This window comes from Idiotropiscis lumnitzeri, chromosome 6 (assembly GCF_059441095.1).
Source record: "Idiotropiscis lumnitzeri isolate Australia: NSW breed Sydney's pygmy pipehorse chromosome 6, RoL_Ilum_1.0, whole genome shotgun sequence".
Lineage (NCBI taxonomy): Eukaryota > Metazoa > Chordata > Actinopteri > Syngnathiformes > Syngnathidae > Idiotropiscis > Idiotropiscis lumnitzeri.
This window is the reverse complement of record NC_142396.1, coordinates 16,114,625-16,141,772: the sequence shown is the minus strand read 5'-3', so window position 1 is coordinate 16,141,772 and position 27,148 is coordinate 16,114,625. Positions and strand designations below refer to the sequence as shown.

The following is a 27,148-nucleotide window of genomic DNA, read 5'->3' as shown; positions in this document are numbered from 1 at the left end:
TAACCACTTAATAGACAAGCTTGTTTGCTCATTTTTTATTTATTCCACCACTCATGGCTTTAGACCGTGAAAAAGGCGATGTGAAGATGTCGGGCAGACGTTTGCTTCAGTGACGTTTTCAAAGGCTTTTTGCACAGGTGGGTGCTTCACATGGTCATGGATCATTTCAACCCTCCCTGTAATTGTGCCTAAACAGGTCAAGAACCACGTGTACAGAATTCAAATATTTGCACTCGGAGGAGAATCTAATCTTGTAATGTCCTTGTGTTTAGTGGCTCTTGAATTGAGAGAGAGAGAAGGGAGTGTCCATATACACGGAAGCGATGCAATTGCGAGACGGAATAAGCATCTTATGTTGCCTTTAATTTGAGCGAAGGGAGGAAGTGCAATAAATACAGCCATCGCAACAGTGCGATCCCAGTCCAAGATCATCTGGGAATTTGAAACATGTAACAACAAGAGTCTTAGAAAGGTTTTGGTTTCCTGTGTCCTTTTTGGGGGTGAAAAAGTGTCGCCCGGTGTTTACCCAAATTAATAACGTGGTTACGTGGCTATTAGCCTGAAGCGACTAAGGTAAGTACAAATCAGTTTTTATGCCCAAATTGAGATATTTTGGCTTTTAATCAGGTGTGTATTGGAGTCTGGAAATTACAGTAAGTGGATATGAATCGGAAATTAGCCAGCTAACGAGCGTTAAGTAATGCTTATGAATTATGAAGCCTCTGGCGTTTGCCTGCCGTTTATTTATTTTTTTCTTTTTCGGGGAGGGGATGCGACAAGTGAAAAGAAATAATGGAAGAACTTTAAAATGACAAGGTCGAATGGCGACGGAGGACAACTATTTTTAAGAGAAATCCATCTATCTATCTATCTATCATCCATCCATATATATATATATATATATATATATATATATATATATATATATATATATTAATCCAATATCTTAATCCAAGAGATTTATGAATTCCACCTCTACATCCAAATGGGATGGGATGTTCACATACATGCACAAATAATCACATTATGCAACCCAGGCTTTTTCAACCTACAGCATGCCTGCATATATGTAAACGTAGTGTGAGACAGCCAACATAGTCGTCAAACAAATGCCATGTGTGGCTTCAGGCCCTACATTCTTGCATCGGTGCCCTTTCCTCGTGTCAAGACAAATCCCGGTTGCAGTGAGCCTGTTATAATCACAACAGTTTTTATGCACCACCAGAGAATGTTTAGGTGACTGGGTGGATGCTGCCGAGCGCTTATAATTGTAACAGGTGGCAAGGATGGGAGAAAGGTCAACACAGCCAGTCATCTCATTGTCTGGTACATCTAAACAGTGCAGATGGCTGCTCCCATTTCATGTAGCTAACGGGAACACCGACATCACAAAGCACAAAACAAAAATAGGGACAAAAAGACGTCCTGAATACTGACCTAGGACAGTGAGTGTGAGCAGAAGGTTCTTGAACAGCTTGGAGCAGATTCTGGCACATTTGGACTGAGGCCGGGCCTCTATTGGCTCCAGGTGACTCTCGTGCATCCTCACCTCCACTTGTTTAGGCATACTGTTGGCACTGTGGAACACACATAGGACAATGAAATGGTTAAGCAATGCAATCATGCAACTAAAATCCCTCACCTTAAAGCTTCTTGTTGTTCACTTTGTAAAGTGCAGCCTAAATCCAATCATTTTCCTGTTCTGACTAGCACTAAAAATCTTTATATATTCCAAGAAAACAGCAACTGTTAAACCATCCAAGTGTGATGCTGAGCTGTCATTCCCGTATTATCCTTTGTGGTTGCTATGGCAGCCAGCAGATGGAAGCTGACGACAATCTGCCGCCGATAAAGTTGCCGCCTCTTGAGATGATACCTAAAACACTTGAGTTGGTTTATTAAAAGCCGATTCTTAATGCTCTCTCGTGTGGCATTTCGTAACTGCCAGGACAATTTATTAATGTGATCCGTTGCAGCAGTTTGGGCATGAACACTTCCAATACAATGAGAGTGTTATAGTCTGTTGGTTAAACTGTGTTCACTGGAGATCTGGTTCCGAAAAAAAATGGTTTTGCAATATAAATGTATTACCAAATCGGTTCTCTGTATTTGAATCAACAACATACTTTATGTGGTGTCCTTTATATCTATGTTCAATAGACAATGTGTGGTTACAGTGTTGGGTCAATTATCCTTGGTTCAGTCACACAATTTGGGACGTCACATCGATTTAGAGATGGGGAAGAGACTCTAAGTATGGTTTATTTTCCACTTAATTTCCATAGATGACTGCATGACAATATAATTTGTGTCATCATACTAAACCTCAAATACAATGGCACAATGAGGGAAATTTGTCACACAGGCGTATTAATTAAATGACACATAATTGCCCAAGAAAGTACAGAGCGTTTTCTTGCACCTTCATTGTGTGAATGTGATAAGAGAGCAGGTGTGCAGCTACTTTTTTCTCATAAAGAAAGAGACTGAAAAATTGTATTGAAAATATTATTTTTAGTTTATCTGTACGTCTTCATTTGTCTTTCTTTTTTCACAGTTAGAAATGGGCATTTGACCAGTCTAAGCGACTCCCTTTATTCATTCACTTTAAATACAGCACAGGATAGGCACGCTGTCTACATGGCGGAAGCAGAACGGACTCACTGGCATGGTTTTCAGATTGGATTCAGATGGTTTAATGCACGCTGATGTCATATATACCATGGAAATACGATGACACCCAAGAACCCATAGCATAGAATCTCTCTGCCGCTGCCTGGATCAAATCCAGCAAAATGGCATTACGCCACCTGTGCCATAACTTATACCTGTATCTGAAAGAATCCCATTGCAAATGGCAGTAGAGACAAATTGTCGAGAAAAATTATGTGACTACACCATTTGGATTCACCTCTGAAGCTCAGTGCAGAAATAAATCTTAGTGAAGAACATTTTTATTTGGTTGTCCTTGTAGCCACCCGCGGCTGCTGACTGTACAGTGAAAGATGTCTTATCTTGATCTGTGAAATGATGTATTGATATATAAATGAATATTGCGTGAATTATGTTTATCTTGAATTTTAAATTGTAAACAGCACCAAGCATAACTTTCCTGTCATTAACTGAATATGTCAAATGTTTTTAAACAAACGTCCTAATGAAAACTGTATTTTTTTTTTAAATTAAAAACAATTTTTTGTTAAAATTCACTCTTACCAATTATTATGCACAGCAGTGTTTCAAGATTTTTTTATAGGCTGTAAAGAATTCAAAATAGTCTCTTGTTGAATTAGCAGCATTACAAGATTGTATTTGCTGCAATCAAAAGCTATTTCAATCATTAACAGGTCAAGTTACACTGAAACATGGGAACACTTTGCAATTCTTGCATCTATTGAACTTGTGTGGTTTTGGACAGCTTTTCCTTGAATTTCTTTCCAGGGTGTGAGAATAGACTGTTGCTAGAGCTGCTGCTGTTGTTGTTGTTGTTGTTGAGCAACGAGATAATAATTGTATCTCGTTGTTGCCGGGAACTCTTCGTTGGGCCCAACACCTCGTGAAGGTGGTTCCTGTAGTTGGGCTGCTAGAGCTGCTGTTTGCATGTGAACTACCGCCTTTCTCATCGATCTTTTGCAAAAGGATAGTCAGGAGGATGGGGACCATAGCTGCCCGTCACGCACCGGAATCTTTGTGGCATAAGATGGCGCATTGTGATGGCTAAAGATTTGGTTTCTCAAAGCTCTGTTGTTGACCTTATACCAGAGAACACAGGTGTCAAACTCAAGGCCCGGGGGCCAGATCGGGCCCCGCCATATCATTTTATGTGACCCGCAAAAGCAAATCATATACGACTTCTTGTTTCCTGCTAAAATACCTAGATTACAAATTGTCGTCAACCTTAAAAACGTTAAAATATAGCAAGCATTTTTTCTTTGTTAACAATCACAATTTTAAAATTAATTGAGTGGTAGTTAAACAAACAACATTTTCTTGGGTTCTGACTTTAAAAAATAGTTATCCATCAGTTTGTTGTGTATATGTTATAATAATATGATGATGATTTATATGGGTTCACTATCATAAAGCTCCACCAGGCGAAACCAAAACTGCGATGCGACCCGCACGAAAAATGAGTTTGACAACCCTGCTATAGAAGAAAGTAGTATGTTAGAAACGCCACCTACTTTTCAGAAATTATTCTCACACCTTCAGCGATTCTAGAGGGGTAGACCAGTTCTCTCCCCTTGAATCCTGTTCAAACGTGACTTCTTTACCTCTCTGCTGATGTTGCAACCTTGTTTAATTGATGCATGACTTGCAAAGCTGTTCAAATGTGGCTTGACCTGTTCAGATGTTTTGGAGTGAAATTGCTTTTGGGCGTGCTGGAGCCTATCCCAGCTGTCTTCTGGCAAACTCATAAAATTACTCTCAGTTCTTTGTAAAATATCTTGTCATACTGCTGATAATTCGGGACAGTACATTTGAGGAAAAATGTATGATTTAAAAAAATATTTTTTAAGGAAAATACTGCTATCGTTGCTGTTTAGGTACATTTGCCTATTCGCAGATAACTTTTGGGAAACTAGCCCATGTTATTTTTCAGGAAAAAAAATCTTTGTGATTTTCCATAATGTGTTGGAGTAACTATGATGCAATGCAATGCAGCATAGTTCTATCAGTCCGAGGTAGGATGTAAATATCCAGCATGAAAAAAAATTCTGCACTTCCCATGGACTCTTCATTATTCACTCGACAGAATATCTCCATCACCTGAATGTCTGCAGACCTTTAACTTAGCATGTTAGTCTGGCTCTCTTTCCGCAATTACGCCACCTTTGAAGGCCTCACTTTACTCTCTACAAGGATGTTTTGCAATGGCTTGCATTGCCTTGAGTTGTGGACGACGCCTTGTTGTTTGATTGAACCCCTTCATATACAATACTATGGAAAGCTAACACCAAATTCTGGATACAAATAACAGTAGCAGGAAACCAAAAGATGTTGTCCGAAAGCCGTCGCAGACACGTTAGCCACGCAGAGCGTCACTACAATGCTAAATAGGTGTCCTTCAAGGAAATCTGTTTACTGTACTGAATTTTAAGGGTGTCAGTGTTTGAAGATGGTTCCAAAGATTTTTAATACAATTAAAGTGTTTTTGGTGTCACCATTTATAATATTACTATGGTTTATTATGACAATCATATTAAGGTGAGTGGCGATTACTTGCAGAAATTGGCTAGTCACGATTGGGCGCAGTCCTCTACGAATAGTGGAGGCTAGTGTACTGTAGTTACTAATTATTACACACACGCACACACACAGACACTCACACCTATCAAGCTTTGTGTATTACTGTGAGATTGACTATAGGAAGACCACCTGGGCAGCTTCAAGGCACACAGATGGACTGTTCCGATCTCCTCTTATTAACTTCAAAGTGAAGTGTGAAATACAGAATGAACATGCAAACAGACGGCGAAGCATTCCCATTATACTCCACCATGGCTTGTGTTTCATACATCAGGCAGAGGAGGCAGAATTAGTGAAAGCACAGAAAAATAGACGAGAGGGGGGAGTTGAAAAATGAGAAGTGCCGCAGAATTCATAAGTTCTTAAGAGTGATGAGGAGTTAATTAAACTCTTTCGCACGTCCCTCGCGGTCACATTATTTTTAGCAGTGAGGAGCCAGGAAGCACGTTAAATGTCATGCAGGTCGGATATTATTCTGTCATGAGACTCATTAGAACCCTACTCACCAAGACACATGACAGCATGAACTTGCACAAAATTATGCGTAATGTAGACTTTTTTCCTAACCTGGCCAAATTTTAAGTTGTTCTTTTCTTTATAGATTTGTTGAATGAATGTCTTATAGCTGAAATATGTGGGGTTGCAACAGAAAACATTACATTATTTTTTACAAACTGAATAGAATTTATACAATGGATCTTGCAGTTTTGCTCTTTCAAACCTCTGTAGCATTCTAAAGCATCCTGGCATATTCTAGAGCAGGTGTATCAAATTCATGTTTGTCACAAGGCATTCTGTGGTTAATTTCCCCCCTCATATTATCACACATCATCACAAATTGATGGCTAACTTGTTCAGAAATCAGGAATTATATAGAATGTTCGACTATTTTTCAAGTTACTGTAAAAAGGGAGCATGTTAAAAAGAAAATATTTGCAATATTTTCTTAGATGTAACCATTTGAAATTTTGCAACAGATTTTGTCAAGATTCATAGAAGTAGAACCAAAATATGATATGGCAGGCCCGATCTGAAACCCAGGTGTCGAGTTTTGACACCTGTGTTCTCCCTTCAAATTAACTCTGAAATTAGATTGCTTCTGATGTTGGTCAAAATTCAAGCCAGAATTTTAAATAGCAGACATTTGTACTGCATTCCGTATCTTTTGGAACATCTTAACGTAATGGCACACTATGTGGCCTTTCCTTCTAACAATAACAATCATAATCTATAAATAATTCATTTATTTCTTAAGACAGTGAGTTTTTGGTTTACTATTATTACATTTCCGACGGCACAGTCTAATTTTGGACAATGCACACAATATAAAGTATATATTTGGCAATATATTCTGAAAGAGTTGGGCTACAAGTCTGGAAAAACTTCTAGTTCAGCATAGTCCCGAGACAATTATGTAACTTGATCCATCCATCCATTATCTGATGTGGTAAATAAATCTGTCTTCTGTATTTTTAGCCATTCACTGAATCTCATAAATCAGTTATCAGGTCATGCACAGGTGCGAACGTGTATGTGTGTGTGCGCATACACGCACGCACATGCACATGAGGGGGAGGTCTTAGATGGATAAATCAATTAATCTTGGCTGAGATCTTAGTCCGACTAATTGTACATGGTACTGAAGCCAAGTATGAATTAATGATGATCTGAATTAATCAGCTGCACGTGCTTTGAAAGCTCCTCAAGATTAAAGCTCAAAATGGCAGCACTCACTTCTGACCTTTCTGAATGTGTGAATGCCAAATGGACTTACTTCATTTCAGGTGGAGTTGCGGTAAGAGCTATGTACATTGACCAGGGTCACTTCTCCAGCTTTGGTATTCAAATAGTGAACCAGTCTCTGTAAAATCACGCCTGCTCCATGCAATGAAAAAAAGTAGAGTAGCAGATGAAGGGGTCCCAAGTATGGTTGTTGGCTGCGGCCAGCATAGATGTGCTGCTAGCTCTCAGTTGTCCACCGGCTCTTGCTGAGCATCCACAGAGCAGAAATCCTTTCCACTCGGATCAGACCCCAGAACAAGTCACTGCAACCACCTGAATTGCCCCGTACTGACGTCTGCAGACACCCACCCACCCCGGAGCTGAGCCCCCACCTCCTAACTCCTCTACCAAGACCCCATGCCAAACTCACACACACGTATAAAATAAATAAAACAGATATGGAGACGGGGAATTAATATCCGATTTTACAAGCACAATCCCTGGGACCCTCCATTCCCAGGACACTGTAATCGCCACTCCCAGATTGATCCACCTCCGTGGAATATGGCAATAATAATGCTCACTAATGGCTCAAAATGCAGAGCTTTACAAGTAGACGTTTTGCTGAAAAGGGCGATTTAACATCAGCCATGTTTGCCGTCCTGATGGACAGCAGATGGGAGTTCATGCTTAACGTTGTCCGTGGTTATGCAACAATATGCAATATTGTTTCTGTGCAGTGATAAAGGCAAACTGTATATGTCATTGAGCGGGTGATAGAAACGGTTATGGCACTTGAAGGTAAACCATCCGAATCCCAGCACAAAAAAAAAGAGCTGCATTTGAGCCCCTCTGCACAAATGACCATCGCGATTCATGTGAAGATGGAGTCAAGCTGATTTTTCTCTCGTCTCCCAGCAGCATGGGACTTCACATCGCATTCAGCAGTATCACATTATTCTAATTAGGGAAATGTGTTGGAAAGCTATTTCCTCTTCAAACAAATGGCCGACTACACAACAAAAGACGGTGGAATGTCATCCTGGTCGGCAAAGGTTGTGTCATGATGTCGCTCATCCTTAATCCCTTGACGTGTCATACCTATTCAAAAGGCTCTCTCATAAAAAATGAAGCATTCATATATGAGAGTTGGTGGTACAGAGAGGAAGGGGTTACAGGGAGACACTCCGGAGGAAAGGGGTTGCTGCGATCCCACCACCTCCTCTCAGCCAAAAGAGGGGCCTGAGAGGGGCAGGCGGAGGTGGCCATCGCTGCTCTTGGCTGGTACCATGTGAAGCGCTCTGTTTCCTCTCTCTTCCTTTTGAGGGGCTTTGTTTCACAAGCAAACAGTGGAAGTGGCCTCAAGTTGCCCGGCCAAGCACTGCATCCAAACTGGCAGGGGTGAGAAAAAAAACAGAGGGAGGGGGGCGGGGTTCAAATTGGAAATTTAAGAATATAGCGAGAGGGGAGGGCAACGGGCACGCTGGTTCTTTCAGGCCACTGATGTCATGCCTGTGCCCACCGTGGGAGAGCAGCGGCGGGACCAAGACGCTCCTTTCTGTTTCTCTTCCTCCACAACCTTTTTTTTTTTTTTTGCCAAGATGAATGAATCTTTCAGAAGCTGCGGCTCATTGTGAGCCGTAATCGACGGCGATTATCCCGATTTTATGCTGCCTTCCCAGTGCGTGGAGGTTCCCTGAGTGCTGCCTTTGAGGGCTGCTGCGATGCAGCCAGGACCTCAAGGGGTTGTCCTGGCAACACTTTGCAGCTTAGAGAGAAGGGGATGAAGGGGAAGGAGGACGCTCCCAGCCACACAAATACACACGGCACACAAACATTAACATAGGGAAAGAAACTCACGACGGGGTACAGCATAACTCGATGGCAAATACGTAAATGAGAAAATTGCATTCATTGCAGTTAATTAGATTTTAAATGTGTCTGTGATCTGAGCTTAATTACAAAATTTACGACAGATAGCGCAGCTTCGATTACATAACTAACTAACTAATGTCTTTTCATTAAAGTTAAGTTGTGTGAGCGTGTTTGTTTCTTGCCAATTGTGCTTCTGAAAAGCATGCATACCGAGGAAGATCTAAATGAGAATCCACATTTCCCCCCGGTGTCTCTGGGGCCCAATGCCCGTTCTCATGACTAGAGCATCACAATATAATGTGAGGTAAAGACAACTGGAGCTGGGCCAGGCTCCGGATATATCTGGCCCCACTGGGCCTCTCAGCTACTTTGTTATGTAGTGGGAAGAAATGGGCTCACACATTCTGGCTGCCCAGGAGCTGTGAAAAAGAAAAATGAAGCCCTCAGCAAACACTTCGGGTTGTGCAGTGCATAGGAAGTGGGAGATCAATTCCAACATCTGAAGAAAGGAAGGGTTTGTCATTGCGACTTTTAATTGCACTTTCTTCTCAAAGATGGCTTTCCATTAGGCAAAGTAGTTATAGTTATAAAATCCAGTTAAGTACACTTGCAGATGTGAGCCCTTTTGCTCAACACGTACTTCCTGGAGGAAAATAATAATAAAAAAACAATTCTACAAATATAACAGTAATCCTGAGGGAGATTACCATACCATTATCATATTGAATTCCAGACATGAACATTCACGACGTTAACATTAAAATGAGGATGATATCAGTCATGTGACCTTACCACACTTGTGGTGCATGTAAAGCTCAGTTCAACCAACCACATTCCTCTTGTCAAATTTGGCATTAAATAACAGTTAAAACCAGCCAATGACGATCGTCTTGCAGTGGGACGGAGGGAGGAGAAACACGCAGACGCACACAGATGCGGCTGCCAAGACAATGCTACACATGTATTATGTTTTAGGACGTTATGTGACCATATTGATATTGTCAAAATTACCAGTGGATAAAGTAGCAGATATTGTTGTAAAAATGTACAAGCAACCTGAGCCTCAGTGCTCCAATGAGAGTTTGCCTTGCCATTCAATATATCCACACTTTCCTCATGATTATCGCCCACGTCCTATTTCTGTTGCAACGCACGACTTTGTTGCCAGCATTTTTTGATGGATTAATAAAAAGTCATACAACGGGGAGCCTGAACAGGCTGGCATAGTTCATATCGCTGGGAGTCCACATATCACATCAACGCATACACAACCATTGTCTTGAGCAGTGGTGAGTGGTTAACTTAACACGTCCATCCGCATTTGCAACGACTTCTCTTAACTATGGTTGTGCATCGACACATTTGTACAGACCAATGCACGCGATGCAGTTAACACACATATATATATACAAATACACACACGTGCTCACACACAGGGGGGTGGTTTCAGGGCCGGATTTGTTAAATACCTAATCGCAAAAAAAAAAAATAAAATACAGAATTAACAGATTCATTGCATTTTTCAACCACTATTCTTTGTGAATAATGGGAATAATATCTTGAAATTATTGTAAAATCAACAAATATGCAGTCATTTTAATTCAAAGACTGTTCTTTTTTTGATTGTTGAATTCCACCTAAACGGAGTCAGTTTTACAGACATTTTTCTTAGAAACAATTCTCAAAACTTCTAAAGTAAATTTTTGTTCTGTACACAAGCACCATACAGCGTTGGTTTGCTAGAGCCAGTGCTAACTTGAGCGGAGCAGAGTGTTTTGTTCCGAGATGATGAGCTAAGGATGTACAGCTATTATGGAACATATTTGAATTTGGCTTTGCAAAATATGCATATTATTTTTTAAGTAAATAAAACAGAATTAACTGAGTTAAAAAAATACATATATAAAAAAAAATAATGTATATATATATATATATATATATTTATATATAAGTAATATAACTAATGGAATATAGGTACAAACAAAGAAGTTTTTTACTTGAGCTCATTGAAAAAAAAGAAAAACAAATGTTTTTTTCTTTTAATTACCTTACTTTATTGTACTTTACTTTTCATAGCCATGTAACTATTTACATTGGAGTTCAACAATTAGATGATCTTGCTCAAGTAGAAATATGCATTTTCAAACACAGCGGTATGGTATCTAAAGGATTATGCCAGACTCACTGTATTTACTGTATGGTGGACAGTCGACAACTGTCGCTGTCAAAAGACAAAGAGAGAATGGCAAGAATGAAAACCATATTTTTCCTCTGACACAGCTTATTTGAACACAAAGAACATAAAATGATAATAGATGTCCTGAAATGTTGACCTTTGTTCAGCTTGTCATGCTTGTCTTTTTTTGTCTACCTTATGGGTTATACTGTGTTACACTCCTATGATGTCACATAACGGACGCGGCACCTGATCAACATATCATCATCTTGCCTCCGCATCTCGCACTATGTAGCATCCTGAGCCTGCACAAGACAAACTTCCACTTGTGACTTTTCTACCAAGATTGTCAGCAGGGCAAGATTTCAGTACCATGGTCAGTGACAACATGGAGTGCTGAAGGAGCTGACCATCATTCTTCAGGACAAACAAAATCCCAAGATTTAGAACACATGCAAATCCAAATGTTCATACAAATCCACACTAACTTACAACTACACATACACGCATACTTGCATAGTATTCCTGTTCTACTCACAACCCAGCTGTGTGACTGATCAACTACACAAACCTTCACTTCATCATTACTGAACATTACGCCGCCATGTTTTTGTAATTTCATCACTTTTATTCCATTTTAACCATCCAACCCACCCATCAGTTTGCCTCTCATCCTGGCCACATATAACTGATCAGTTTTTTTCTGCCTGTCAGCATCCTCTAAATTTTCACTTTGTTTCCCTTTGTGTTCATAATGAGGCAGTCATTAGAGACAGAGCCTCTGGGAATCCTGAGGCTCGTGTTGTAGTCTGTATAGGTCTCTCAGATGGGACCAGTTCAGCTCTAATTACGTGCTAACGGCCTATTATGCCAGCGAGGGTTTGGAATAGACTGAATTGGATAATTCCCATTCATCTCCATGAAGTACCAGAGATACTAGAGTTTGAAATGTAATCCAACCACGGCCCTCTTCACTGCTGCATCTACAGTTAAGTGAATTCCAATGATTCTCTGCACGTCCCTTGACTACACATGCATTTGTTACCCTCTCATTTATTGTGGCTGTTGCTGAATCCAAATCCCCCTTGTGGTCTGGATATGAGGCCATTTTTTTCCAGGATGTTCCTCGAAGACAGTCTTTTTTCCCCCAGATCGGAGCTGCCATCAATCTCAGATGAAAGGCCAATGGAGAAAAGATCATCCATATTCATGATTACCTTCTCTCTGCACTGTAGAGGGCTTCCACACCTACTGCTGGCGTCCTCATCTCTCATCTCTTTCTTATAGCTGTGCGGCTGATCATGCAAATACAAAGCAGCTCTGCTATCATTAGCAAAAGGAACATCTGTGAAACAGATCTGAATATACTGTATGGCGGCACACAGCTTCTGATGGCTTCGGCCGATTCCCCATAGGAGCTCATTAAATCAGCTCGTAAGGCAGGACCACCCCACCCCCTACTACAGCACCACTATTAGCCACACATAGTTGAGAGAGGAATGACAGAGGATGAGGGAGAGGTGTATAGTAGACAGAGGGAATAGTAGAGGGGTGCAGGCTAGAATGCCATATGAAGATAGATGTGCGGCCATGCATGGAGGAAGGCGAATAACAAAGGAGGGAGGGCAAAAGGTGTGGCTGCTTGTAAAAGTAGCGATGGAGACGTTAGAGATCAGATGGAAGAAATCACTAGAAGTGTCTCACATGCACAGTTCATGGAGGAAGTCTTTGTTATCAGGTAATCTGTCGGCTACATGAAGAGCTGACAGCTGTGTGGGTTAGCTCCGCCTGTGAAATGGCATTACTGCGCAAATCACATTTCATACATCAATAGACTCACCTGCCACTAGTAAAAATAGACACGCAGAAACATCACATGCCTTCACACGGACTGTCTCACACATTTCCTGCACATTAACATGTAATTGCAGGCAGTGACACACAAGAGCAGTATATTGTACTGCACTCTCATTCCATGTCATAAATCTCCATCGGTCCAAGTTCCGAGGCAGGGATGCGAGGTCTCAGCTTAGTTTGGCATTTGCCATTAAGAAGACTAAGGAGGATGGATGTTCTCTCACTAATTAAACACCAGAGTCTGTTGGGAGTGAGCATAGCCAGAAGCAGTAGCAATGGCAGGCTCGCCTTACACCACCCCACAGTGTTGACAGAAAGGGCATTCCTACACACACATGCACAACCCATCAGACAATTAGACGCACGCTCTCACAGACACACACAATTACTGTGGTGAACCCCTAAGGATCTCACACACATCTTATTTGAACATGACAAACGTTCAACTAAAACTTGATTATCTTATTTAATGTATTAACCGTCATGACCACAACCCGCTCACAGGTGATATTCAATCTGCTGTTTCTGTTTCCTCTGAGACTTCACTCCATAGGTCCATAATAGCCCAGAGTCAAGGCGCTATCATTTAAGGAGCGCATGCAGTAATTTGATTTGTTTATGATTTGCAGTCATTTTCTATGGCAACAAAGTCCGTATGATTCTTGAACTCATGCATAAAAGTTTGCATTTTTTCTTATAACATAAAATTAACCGTGGTACAAAATGCTTGTCTTTTTCTTTTTATTTGCTAAAAAAACTCTTCTTTTTGTGGGATTCTCCCACATTAAAAAAAATATTTACATGTACTTTCAGGTGAGGTTAATATAAACCCCTGCAACCAAAAATCAACAATGACATACTTCTCACAACTCGAGATTGAATTTTAACAAGGTTTCTTAATGTAACAGTTTCTAACTATGAATTCCATGTGTGCTTTTATTTCATTATTGCCATGATTCATTATGAAAATGGGATCCAGTGGTACAGTAACCCTTTCCTTTCCGATACACGCTATTCCATATTAACAAGACTCTACATTCACACCCAACGCAAGTCTGTCGCGTCCCATAACTGGGAATAGGTGTGTGCTATACCGAGGGCACTATTTTCGTTGCCTACACAAAAAGGGCTTCCCTTTGTTATTTTGCTACACTTTCGACAGGTATAAAGGGGCTTAACGGGGGCGTTTGTGCCGTTGTGCGCTGTTGAGGGATGGAACGAGCCTTTTCCTGGCCAATCGTGATGGTATTTCTTCTTTGCATTCAAATCTCAAGTACGCCGTGAAGGAAGATGTAGTGGATGAGATCTGGGAAATTGGATCGTGCATTCACGTGTGTCCAAACCTCCCAAATTCTAATTGGGGTGCTCTAAAAATATGTTTAGGATGATAATTATAATTCATTCAAAGAATCGTTCATTGTCCCATGATGAAGTCATATTTCTGAATAAAATCTGGGCACATCCACCACACAAGTCCGCAGAGCACCAATTTTGTCTGCCTGCGCATCGATCAAATCCACCAAATTCATGTTACACCACCTGCGCTGCACAATAGACTTGATTCATTTCGCTGGTTTAAAAATGTGTCTACTTTACATCACCAAATTGTGAGATGCGCTGTGGATTAGGGAAGTAAGGCCAAGTGAGGTGCAGCACATTCACAATTGACCATTATAAAAATACATCAATGCCCCAGCATGAAAATGGCTTTGTACCCATTTTACTTTTGTTCCCAAATTGTTGGATGAGTCGGGTACGAAGCAACTCAATGCGCCGGAACGAGAGACACAACATGGCCCCAAACACGCTAGACAAGACTTAAACGGAGCGCACAGGTGCCAGTCAACCAAAGTTTTCTTTCCTATCCAATCTGAGCCAGATTACTCGAAGTACTTTGACGATATGATCGTTCAAATTGTACAAATGCTTAAGAAAAGAGCTTGTCCTTTAAGTCCCATTTAGCATAGGTTACTCCTGACCAAGCTTTACGGGAGAATGTTACCCACTATTCTTTACGGCAGGAAAATTTAAAGCAACATGACCTGCAAGTCACCAAATTGTCAGGTGTACTAGAGGCAAGTTGCTGGTACGCCGAAACGCGTAGCAAGGTGAAAACATGTTAAACAAGGCTTGCATCTGTGCTGTCTATAAATATAGAAACCCCAGACTCAAGCCAATGTAAATAGTGAAATTCACAAAATCTATGCAAATGCATTCTTCAACATAGATTCCTGTCTCGGATAAATCCGCAAGTCTCATTCGCCTTAACCTACTTAGAAGAAGGCAAAGCCCCTTGAGTGGAAGAGAAAGCTTACAACATAAATTCCACGAAATCCTGGCTGACCATTATTCTACGACTAAGTGACAAACATAATTTTCTGTGACGTCGCAATGTATTGCGTCCTTCACAAAGCAAAAGCTATTTTTTAAATTTAGAAAAAATCACGTCAGCTTCTTGCTGTCCAACATCATCAGAAATGTTTAAATAAAAGCTAGTAGCAATATATATATATATATAGATAGATGGATGGACGGACGGACGGACGGACGGACGGTTGGATGGATGGATGGATGGATGGATAGATAGATAGATAGATAGATGCTAGTCCTAATTAAGCAGTGTATAATGCAGTGAGCCAAAAGCTACAAACAAAAACCCCTCTGTGTTAATCAGCCATTGAGGCAGAGCACTCTTGGAACACGCCATCCCAACTAGAATAATGGGCCACTTTACAGGCCTCCAAGTTAGTTCACAGAATATCGAGCTGGGAAACCGCTAGCACGGGGTGCATGGGGAGGAGGGGTGATTTTATTGTTTCCTTCGTTTTTGTTTTTGCAGGCCCCGCCACCCCCCTTCGCCTCTCACCCCTTTTGGTTCTGAAAGGGGGTTCTGACAAACAGGCAATGAAGGGGATTGTTGTGTGTTCCGTTGCACAAGTGGGTGAGGTAAACAAACTAGACAGTACGCTCCATCAGCTGCGCTGACGGGAATGGTGATAGGCTGAGCGGTGGGAAGGGGGGGGCTGCACACAAGGTGAAGGACGATTGGTTAAGCATCGTGGGGTAAGAGGGGTGCAGGGTGACGGGGGAGTGGAGGGGAAGATTGGTAGGGTATAAAGGGTGACGGTAAAGGCTCCTGAGGGAGAGCCTAAAAAATATATTATTCCGGAAGAAGTGGGGGACGAAGGGGGTGGCTGACATGGACGGAGGGGTCTCTCCTCCAAGTGTGGTCATTGTGCCCGTTGCTGCAGTTCTCATGTATGAGACCCCTTTGGCTTCCGAAAACGTCCACAAGTGATGAAGCACTCCCGCATCTGAGCAGACAAGTGGCAGCTCGGCGCTTTGCTCCCACAGCTCGAGGCCATTTAAATGCTCAAGAGGAACATTACTGCCTGCCGATGCACCCGGAGTGAACAAAGAAGCACACAAACCTTGCTCAGAGGCCCATTGCACACTTAATTGAGGATTTGTGAATGAGTAAAGGGGCGAAAGAAAGGTGGGTTAAGCAAGTAGGGCTAAAAGACTAAAAACCTTTTTCATTTTTTTTTTTTTTTACGATGATTAAAAGTATTCCCAAAGCATTGACGGTTCATAATATTAGTTATTTTCCTTCAAAATCTAAACTGTCGAAAAAGTCTACTTAAGACACACAAATGGAGCAGTTTTCCTTTTTGGGCACAATTTATTTGTTAAAAGAACATGTAATATTTTTTGGGTAGAAATACACTCATCTCCTTAGATTACAGTGTCTCCATATTGCAAGTATTGCAAGAGCTCGTGTTAATTTGAGTGATTAGGGTATGACGGGTTAATGCATATCTGAATGTGGTTCGTCATATCTTGACTGTTGTTCAGGTGACGTCTATATACCTTCATACTTGCTACTCGCTTTTAATCATTTCAGATTATTTATTTATTTTTTTTGCAAAAGTGTAATTTAAGTTTGTTCTCAAGACAAACATTTTGACAACAACTGCAAAAGTATTACTATATTGTTCATAAAATCTTCTATTTGTTTTGGAAAAAAAAAATCAATGACTGACCTTCAATTATGATTCTTGGTATCAACACAAAGGGTAGATTGTTCTCAGCAGCTTGGTCTTTGGTGTCAGGAGAAAAAAAAAAAAAAACAAGACCCCCCCTCCGTTTACCCCCAAGCCCTTTACCATTCATTCTCAGAGCAATTCCGTGACTCCCACTGCTGACCTGAATTCTAATGGAGCAGGTGCCAAAGAGATGTGGGTGGTGGACAGTGGTAAAAGTTTGCGTCCGCTGTATCAACGTAAACACATCTAAATCAACGAGTAACTCACTCGGACTGAACATTTGGAAATGTGCCACATTTCTAGCAAAAGCGAATTTGCTGTTGAATGAGTAGCTTTTGGCTTGTAACGCAACAGGGATCCGGTAAGACTGCTGCCTTAAGGAATTTTCATGTAAAAATCTCAATACTATATTTATTGGTTTAAAATGTTTTACATGAATAGTCATGTCTAGATATATTCACACTCATTCTCATTACATTTGTATCATTGTGCGATTCTGTTGCCTCAAAATTGTCAGGGATACGAATTTTTTAAAGTCTGGAATGATATTTCCAACACTCCTTGATTGCATCCCTTGTCACTTTCCTGTGTTTTTTCTTTCTGTTCATCGTGATTAACAATTTGGCTCGAGAATAATTTTCAGAGTAAATAAATATTGTTTATGGTCGGAATGTAAATTGTCGCACGCAACTCTGTTATGGAGGCTGTGATGGATTATTGTTCATCCTGTATTCCTTTAGATGTGGTGCTGGCCACTGAACAATTTTTTTCAAATTGTCAGTGTTCTCAAATGTCTTTGACTTTTTATTGCCGCTTTTGGTCGTGTAACAGTTCACATCAGTGATGTTTGCAATCCTGCCTAAGAATCAATGCCAACTTTATGCCCCATTCACCGTTGCACTGTGATTGATTGGTAACCTGTCCAGGATTTAAGCTACCTTTCATCCTATATCAGTTCAAACTCATTCCATCCCGCAGTCTCACCCTACACGGATAAGCAGTTCAGAAAAAGGATGTACGTCTTCGTTGAGGTTATGAAACAACATGTTCACGGATTATCCCGGCTGTTAAATGGCAGTAGTCTTATTGCAAAACTAAAGTAATGCCTTAACCATGGCCATCAAAAGGTCTATCATTTTGCCGCCTAGCAGCAGCTTCTGTGGTGAATGCTTGTGTTGTCCTGTTCCTGTGCAGTCAAACAGAAGTGAAGGGAGCCAGGCTCTTTGTTTGGTCAACTCATGGGAAAAGACCCCACTCTGTGCAGACCTCTGAGAACTAAAACACTGATTCTATGGGTGGGGACCACATTAGCAAATTAAAAATAAATAAATATAAAAAGAAAGAAAGGGCACAGAATGGAGTAGAAGATCCATCCTGTGAATATAAATTTAAAGAGTTGAAGCAAAATCAAATACATATAATTATAAACTGGATGATACTAATATCCAATATCCAAAACCAAAGTGAAACAAAATGAAAGCGAAAACCAAGTGAGACATTTCACTCGTACAGACGTTGGAAAATAAGGAGCTGTATAGACAAACGTGAGGGTGTTCAAGTTGGCTGGTACTTTGGCATCCTCCGTGTGTTCCCAGGAGGATTACACAAGCAGTGGAAGCCACATGACAGTCGGAACTCCATGAATGGAAAGCTCCAGCATCTCTGGAGATGGTGAATTCATGTCACTATTTCACATGCCATTTCCCTTTTTGTCCAAATTTAATTGTAATTTTACACGTTGCACTTCCATGATGTTCGTGCTGACCTTTTACCTCACCACAAACAAGAATGAGAAGGTTCTCGGATCCCTTAAAATAAATGCCCATTTTCTCATCTAGATTTACATATTTCTGCACTCTTTGTTTTTGTCACTCCCACTTTGTCACCCACTCTTTGTCGCGCCAGGCAGTGTTTCATCGCAGTTTATCTGGCAGAAACAAGTCATTATTTTCCTCGAGTTGGATTGTTATTATTAAGGAAATCGCCTGAGTAAAAGAAGAAAAAACAACTTGCTCTTGACATTCCTCCAAAATAATCATAGCTTTCAAATAATTGTTGATAATTCATGTATGAGGGAGACATAGAGTCTTTACTAATGCATACATTGCACCACGTATAATATCAATCTATGTATTTATTGAGCTTCAATTTCTCGCAAATTCATTTTCCTTCACCACTAAGCTGGTGTCTTCAATATTTTTTAATATTATTTGTCCTCAGATTGGATTGTGTTTCAATCACAGCCCACCATGTATCTATATCTACTGCAGCCTTGACATAAACGCACACAGGCATGCACACACGCAAACCCTGAGCAATGGCTATCCTAATTAAAGCATTGTTTACCCAGATGGCTGGCATTAATATGTGTATGCTCCGTACGGTTGACATGTTCAGACATTCTGATTTTATATTCTTTGTTCTTATCAGTATTTGTGCGCCCATAATGCACTCACACAAATGCTACATTTTCTTTTTGTTTTCTACTTTGTAATTGGAAGTCTTACGATGCTTAACGTCTATTTGTTTATATTCATGTTAGTCTGTTTGATAAACCGTTCAAACGTTCCCATTTCTAAGACGTGACCAAAGCTTTGCATCATAACGTGAACAAATGAAAAGGGAATATTTAAGTGGCACCCTTGACAAGCAAATAATGTCTTACAGTAGTGTCTTTAGACTCATGAAAACATAATTGATGTGATTTTGATCAGTCACCACGACCCCCCGCACACACACACACTCAGATATCGGACATTTATACATCAAAATGACTCATCCCGCCTTTCAGCATGTGCCTTGGATGTCTGTGCTCATTCATGTAAAGCAGAAAATGCCACAGTACAGTAGTTTAGAGAACTGCCTCCGGGAAAAGGACAAAACGCATTAGCTGCATGGACACTTTTCAATACAGATTCTCCCGGCAATTACACTGAACGCCAGATCCCTTCAGACTCCACCCTTGTGACAAAATGGCCATGGTCCAGCCAGCATGTCTCACCGGGCAGAAGGTCTTGTTAATAATCCCGCATCCACACAGATCGCCTCTATGGACGCATCCGTCAATGTGCTGTTTGTCAGAAGCGTCCGCTCACACACCCCGCGCACGTTTTCTAAATTGATGAGCTGGAGGTGATCAACTGATGGTGCCAAGAGTGTTGGTTTCCATGGTGACACTGGTGCTGCTTTTGAGAAACCGTGCGTGTGCTTGTGGGTTTACGAGCGTGTATGGGTGTGTATGTGCATGCCTATTGTAGCGCATTGGCTCCTAGGTGGGTAGTTATACATCAGTCACAATATGATTAATCAGTTGTTTTTGCAGCAGTCGTTCTTTGTTCTGTGCGTTCAGGAAAATGCTTGTTCAAATGAATTGCTTCGCACAGACAAAAGGCTAAGGTATTTAAAAATTTCACTGATTAATTTCCATGAGGAGAATGTTTTTCTACAAACCCGCATTGACCTAACTTGTTGATTATCAGAATGCTCTTCTACAAAGACAGTGACAGATACACCTTGCTAAAAAGACACATTCCATCATCTCATTGCCATAAAATATTGCTGTTTTAATTTAGACAAACCAGACTACTCATGGATAATGGTTGAATTAATTTAAAAACATACACCTTCCAGTTTGAGGTTTGGTGCCTAAATTAAAAAAAGTTTTTTTCTCTCAATATTCATCCCCAAGCAATAAACACCAAGTCCAATTCAATACAATACGATACAACTTTATTTATACAGCGCATTTCACAACACCTGGAGCCACTAAGTACTTCAAGAACAAAGTGGCAACCAATGCACACACGCCCCATTTAAAAATTTGAAACCATGTGGTGTTTTTCTGTGACAGGGCGTCAATGTTAACGTACATCAATCATCTGCAACACATTGATCGCAATCCTGCATGCACGTCTAATCGTTTTAAATTAATGAACCTAAATGAATGAAAGATCCAACGCAGCTCTAATGGAATGTGTCGCGCACCTCTACATATTTATGTGTGCGCGGCGCATACCGAAAAAGAAGCAAGAAAATTACTTGCAATAAATGCCCGCCCTAGTCGGGTTAAAATCACCAATTTACCGAGTGTCCTCGTGCTGTTTATGTTTAACCTCGCAGCGAGTTTCTTTACAAGATGAAAAGCAGCATCTTACCTTTATTTCAAACCTCAAGGAAGAAAGTTTCTGTGCAGCCCCTTTGCAGGGTCTTGTTGCATCCGCGTCACGGAGGCTGAGGCAGCACAGCGAGCCACTGCAGTTCCAACGACAGGAGCGCGTGACGGTGAGATCGTGGTGAGGGTTTTTGTCTCAGTAGAATCCGAGGAGCTGTGCAGCTAAACGAGCCCACGGAACGAGCTATGCCTCACCTCACCCCTCGGCGCTTGACTCCCCCACTTGCCTGCGCCCGCCCCCTCCTCTTTGTGTCTTCTCAATGGGGATGCCATCTCCAGTCGGTGAAAGATGCAGCCTATACCTTATCTCATCCCTCCCTCTACCTTTCTCACTCATGCGCTCATTTGCATTGCATCCCATTGAAAGTTGGTACAAAGCCAAACCCATCCAAAAACAGTGACTCGCTCAGCAGGTCATGACCATCAAATAAAAGTTCCAAATGTCCTTTTTAGAATATGTCGTCAAGTTGCACATACTGATAAAGCATGCATGGTAATTTACTGAATTTCAGTTGATGTTTTATATGTACTGTCAATGCAATTACACTGCAAAATATAATTATAGAAATATATTTATTGCAGGGGCGATGGACGGCTGGTTAGCACGATGGCCTCATTATTCAGAGGTTGTGGGATCGATTCCGGCTCTGGCCTTCCTGTGTGCATTTTTTCCCCGTGACCGCGTGCCATTTCTCCGGGTACGTCTGTTTCCTCCCACATTACAAAGGCAAGCATGGTAGGTTGATTGAACACTCCAAATTGTCCCAAAGTGTGAGTGTGAGAGCGGATGGTTGTTTGTCTTTGTGTGCCGGCGATTGGCTGGCAACCAGTCCAGGGTGTACCCTGCCTATTCCCAGAGTTGGTTGGGATAGGCTCCAGCACCCCAGCGACCCTTGTGAGGAGAAGCGGAACAGATAATGGATGGAGGGTTTTTTTTGCTGATTGTTACACTGAACTAGAAGAGTGGATCGAAGTGTGACAGTATTTTATTAAAAAATCCCGGACAAAACAAAATACAATACACGTTAAAGTATAAATGTGAAGGTTCATGCATGCATGAGCATTGCAAGGGACAGCAGTCTTGATTGACAAATGACATCCACAAACTGTCAGATAGAAATCCTGTATCTCCACGTTTTGTCGTATTTCTGATAACCAGAAAGAAGGGGATCCCACAAGAGTAGACAGGGATAAGGGTAAACATTGAGTCAACGTGAATAACCGGAACGACTGCAGGGGCATATGAACACCTGTATGCTGAAGCTGCAGATAATCCTCTGCATTATATGGATCAGTGCTCACATTGATAAATGTTGGAAGAATCACCTTGGAATGTGTCATGTGACAGTGGTTTCTACGTTAGCCGACACAACACATTTCTATTTTCAATCCGTTTTCTTTACTGTTGGTCCTCATCCAAGGTGAAATTAAGCTGACTTGGAGCAAGAATGTTTGATAACCCTGGACTGGCCAATCACAAGATATTGTATGTCACTATATATAGTACTTATTTTAGTTATTTCAATTTTTATTATGGTATGTTTTGAAATCACTTTTCTGAGCTAATTTTCCATTTGGCTAATTATCTGCACAGGTTCCGCAGCACCCACTGAAGTAAAAACTGACAACTTTTCATTAAATTCATCTTGTCACACCTGTGTCACGGTAAAGCAGACATCAGCAAACTTTAAGGGAAATATTGATGAAGGGAAAAATGTGCCAGTGCTACAAACGGATCAAATTGATGGCCTAAAAAGAGTGTGATGTCTTTTGGTCAATTTAATTCTAAAAGTGTTAGGTGCATAGAAGACAAATTAAATCCCACATTAGCTCACATCTTCTCACATTTTATGCAAAACATGTAGGACTTTGAGGGAACTGCACCAAAATGCAAAGATTTTGGGTTAAGTATTCTGCTCCATCGTTTCTCATCTATACAATTATCCATTCAGCTCATTATCATCAAGGCATTTTGCTTAAGGTTCATCCCAGTTCCCAGGCCAGCCACATTTAAGTAAGTGGAGCCCATAGTTCTAACTAAAGAAGCTATGCGAGCCAACAAGGTCCTGTGAACAGCCCAAGTGGACAGGGCGCTTCTCAGGGAAACATGGGAATCTCCTGAGCCGTTATACAACTTCACTAAATGGATGCAGGAAAGACAGAAATTCTTTGAAAGAGACTGTATAGATTATTTTGTATATATTTATTTCTATTTTGACTCGATTAATTACAAAAAATAATTTCCTACTAGCGGCACGGCTGGTTAGCAAAATGGCCTCACAGTGAGAGACAGCATCGGGCGTGGGTTCAATCCGGCCATCCTGTGTGGAGTTTGCATGTTCTCCCCGTGCCTACGTGGGTTTCCTCCGGGTACTCCGGTTTCCTCCCACATTCCAAAAAGATGCATGGCAGGCCGATTGAACACTCTAAATTGCCCCGAGGTATGAGTGTGTGCGCGGATGGTTGTTTGTCTCTGTGTGCCCTGCAATTGGCTGGCAACCAGTTCAGGGTGTCCCCCGCCTACTGCCCGAAGATAGCTGGGATAGGCTCCAGCACCCGCCGCGACCCTAGTGAGGAGAAGCGGTACAGATGATGGATGGATGGATGGATTTTTTTTTCCACATAATAATTTTTAAGCAACTTGGCTCTCCAAGTTCCACCATTATGACCAAAATTAAAATACAGTAGGATAATCGCCCCTTGCATCAAAAATGAAGTTAAGATTTTAATCTTAAATGTATATTAGACATTATTGTAAACCACCGCAACATTCTGCAAAGTTTGAACATGAAATCTGCGCTGAAATATAGGAACATAAAAACCAACTTAAACCATGGTTTCATTAAAATCTATTCATCTTAAAAGTTAAATAAAATTGTAAATGTTGAGAAACAAACAATTCCAAACGAGCAAATGTATTGTGCTTTTAAAAGTTAAATGCAACTGAACTGTACCTTGCAAACATACTCTGCTGGATTTAAAGCAAAAAGTTGAATTCACTTAAGACAAGACCTTTTGAGAAGAACCACTGTCATGTTATCCACAGTGTGAACATTTAATTCAGTGATTGTTTTTCATGCCACTAGAGTGAGCCGGAATACTGTCGTTTGGAGAGTCTCTGCTCTAAGGTATTGTGATATGTTATATGTTGCCTATTGTGACACCACCAGCCATCAATCATCCTGGAGCATTTCCTTATTCCATTCAAGGGTTGCCAGTGGAGACTGGCCCAGCTGACTTTGGGATACGATCAGAATCAGAATGCCCTTTATTGTCATTATACTCAGTGTAAGAAGAAGATTCGTGATACACAATGGACTGACTAACAATCAATTGAAAGGCAAAATTAAAAACATTTCTACTCATATTCCTACCCACCGATGGACAGTTGAGAGTCATGCATGTTTTTGAAATGTGGGAAGAAGCTGGGCCATTCGGTCAAAACCAACGCAAGCGCAGAGAGAGCATGCAAGCAAAACAAAGAAAGGACAGAGCCGTATGGGACCAGATTCTTTTGAATGTGAAGCAGATGTGCTGACCACAGGCACCACCTTGCAGCCCGGTGGGCCACAAAATAGTCGTCTTTCTTAACAATGAAGGATGATGTTTGTCCTTAATGGAATATGCAGGTACAATGATGTGAAAGAGTTAATGACGCACTCTACCTGAGGTTTACAATTTGAACACACCCCTAAATCACCAAGCAGCTCCTGAGATAGAAATGTACTTTTATTGCCTCCTTTTGCAATACGCAAACTGAATAATGGAAGCGGGTCAGGTTGGAAGTAATTGATTTAATTTGAGCACAGAGGAGTGAAATGATATGTGAATAATATGCTCCGTTTATGGTTGTGGAAATGGTGCTGCTCTGACCTGGATTCGTTTGCTTCAGAACACAGACGTTGTGCTTCACAGAGCAGGCTGAGGTTTTTTTTTTCTTCCCCTGCTCATACCATCCATGTAATTCCCTTTTTTCATGAAGTATAATTGAATAATTGCATAAATACAGTAATGTAAGACATTTTTCATGGAGAGAAAAAAAAATCACACCAACCAGAATTCACCTCCTTTCTTTAATTAAAAACATCCTGTTTCTCAATCTAATATGTACACCGCTTTCAGTCACATGACTTAATAGAAAAAAAGTCATTGCATTCCAATATGCTGTATCTACAGAACATATCGATGTGCGCATGTAATACATTACATCCTCTTTTCAAGGAACTTTATTATTTTCAAGTGTATAAGCTCAAACTGACGAACGAGTCATTTAATGTGTGAGCATCCCTTCACTTAGAGCATCGCGTTGTCCAGTGTTGCCCTTGGGCCAGACACGACAATCATGAGATGAGAAGGTGACTAGATTGGAAAGGCAAATATTAAATATTATGAGTCATACAGTAACATGTCTATTTCATACTGTTCTCTATCCAGACTTTGAAGTTTGCTACATGAGTGTAGACTGTATAGAGTTCAGGATCACACTCCCCTTGGTCATAGCCAAAGCTTACGAGTCCCAGAAGTCTCCAAAGTCTTTTGCTGTTGACTTTTTGGGTAAAGCCAACAGAAGGATTCTCCTTGTTGTCAGTGAGTGCAGGAAGGATGAGGATTCCCCCCGTGTCAGATGGGCAAATGTTAGAGGGTCCATAGTTGGGCTTCTGGCTTGCACACAGCATGTTGTCAGTCACACTGACGGGCACCCCATTACGGGCGTATTGCATCTCACATGGGACAATGTCAGCGAGGTGAACAAGGCCAACTCTTGCTTTCTCATCTGCACCCAAACTTGAGTCAGGAAGTGGAGACCAGCCAGTCACGAGCCCTTGTCCAGACATCTCGTCCTCGCCCTGAATGTCTGACAGGCAGAGGGGTTGCACTTTTTCTCCAACTTTTGCTTTGTCCAGTAACTTGATGACGGCTATGTCCGAGTCAAGAATATGGGGGTCGTAATTTGGGTGAATAACGATGGTGGCCACCTTTGGGAGCAAAAGAGAACATAGACGTTATTGAAGAGCTTAATCACAAAGATAGAAAAGTTGATCTTGAGCTTACCCTCAAGTGCTGGAGACCTTTATTTTCCCTGTGATCGTCTCGATAGTGTTTTCCTACCACCACCTTCATTTTAGCAGCATCCAGTGGATAAGCCTTCCCGAGCTGTGTCACACAGTGAGCTGCAACCACAACACTCCTTTGGTTCACCAGAGCGCCACTGCACACCAGCTGCCAGTCAGAAGCCCGGATATGATTGCTGGCTCTTGCGTTGACATCCTTCTTCACAGACCCGGTGTGGCTATCTGCCTTGGTCAACTTGGCCTCTGCACCATTGGTGGCGCGACGGTAGATGGCCACCAGCCAAGGCCAGTGAGCCTCTCCCGGCCTCTCAGGGTCAAAGGTTGAATGCTTCCCACACACTGCCAACGATGAGGTGACAGGATGAGAGGATAGAAAAGGAAGACCATGATGAAGAGGGAAGACACGGTCAATGTGACTCACATTGAAGCTGTGTCAACACCAAGTGTTGTTGAACCTTTTTTTTTTTCAGTTACCTTCTGAATGCCTTTTACAATACAACGAACACAGCATTACTATTTTGGAACAGGTTGACCAGAATACAAAGTAGTTCTGGTTAGGACCTTTTATGAATCGCAAAATTTGCCGTACGTGTCTCAGACTCATGAAAGGAACGTTGTATAGTAACATTGAAACATGATCTTGAAAAAGTTAGCCTATGGAAGAAAGGTAACATTTGGTGTAAACAAGACATGCTTCGCTTCAGCTTAGATATATCAATAACACTTTATTTAAATGTGGGTTCATACGACTCTCATAAAGTGTTACCGATTTTGTTTGGTAATTTATTGTTGTACTATTAGTATTTTAGGTTGTGTGTACGGTGCTTTGTTACAGCTATGGCTGCACTATTTATATTATATGGTATAGCATTAACCGTACTAATAACCAATAGGAAACCATTTGCAATGTATATCGCATGTTAAATAAAAAATGTATACCATATTTCCCGGACTATAAGCCGCTACTTTTTTCCTAGAT

At 41.2% G+C, this 27,148-nt stretch overlaps 2 protein-coding genes across 4 annotated transcripts in view; both read right to left on the bottom strand.

The window, feature by feature from the left end:
* Positions 1-21,305, bottom strand: part of LOC148335414 (excitatory amino acid transporter 2-like) — a 34,695-nt gene extending 13,390 nt beyond the window's left edge. The window contains exons 1-2 of one of the 3 annotated variants that reach the window (XM_088297564.1): positions 21,081-21,305; positions 1,438-1,577 (exon numbers count right to left, since the gene is read on the bottom strand). In XM_088297564.1, coding sequence (XP_088153690.1) covers positions 1,438-1,567 — 130 coding nt within the window. In that variant the 5' untranslated portion in view covers positions 1,568-1,577; positions 21,081-21,305. Of the gene's footprint in view, positions 1-1,437; positions 1,578-7,024; positions 7,294-21,080 lie in introns of those variants that run through there. The other 2 variants (XM_088297563.1, XM_088297565.1) reach the window with 2 other exon arrangements.
* Positions 21,306-25,156: 3,851 nt separating this feature from the next.
* The window catches only part of pamr1b (peptidase domain containing associated with muscle regeneration 1b), a 28,348-nt gene continuing 26,356 nt past the window's right edge, over positions 25,157-27,148 (bottom strand). Inside the window, exons 13-14 of the mRNA XM_088299577.1 lie at positions 26,150-26,508; positions 25,157-26,073 (exon numbers count right to left, since the gene is read on the bottom strand). Coding sequence (XP_088155703.1) covers positions 25,507-26,073; positions 26,150-26,508 — 926 coding nt within the window. The 3' untranslated portion in view covers positions 25,157-25,506. The remainder of the gene's footprint in view (positions 26,074-26,149; positions 26,509-27,148) is intronic.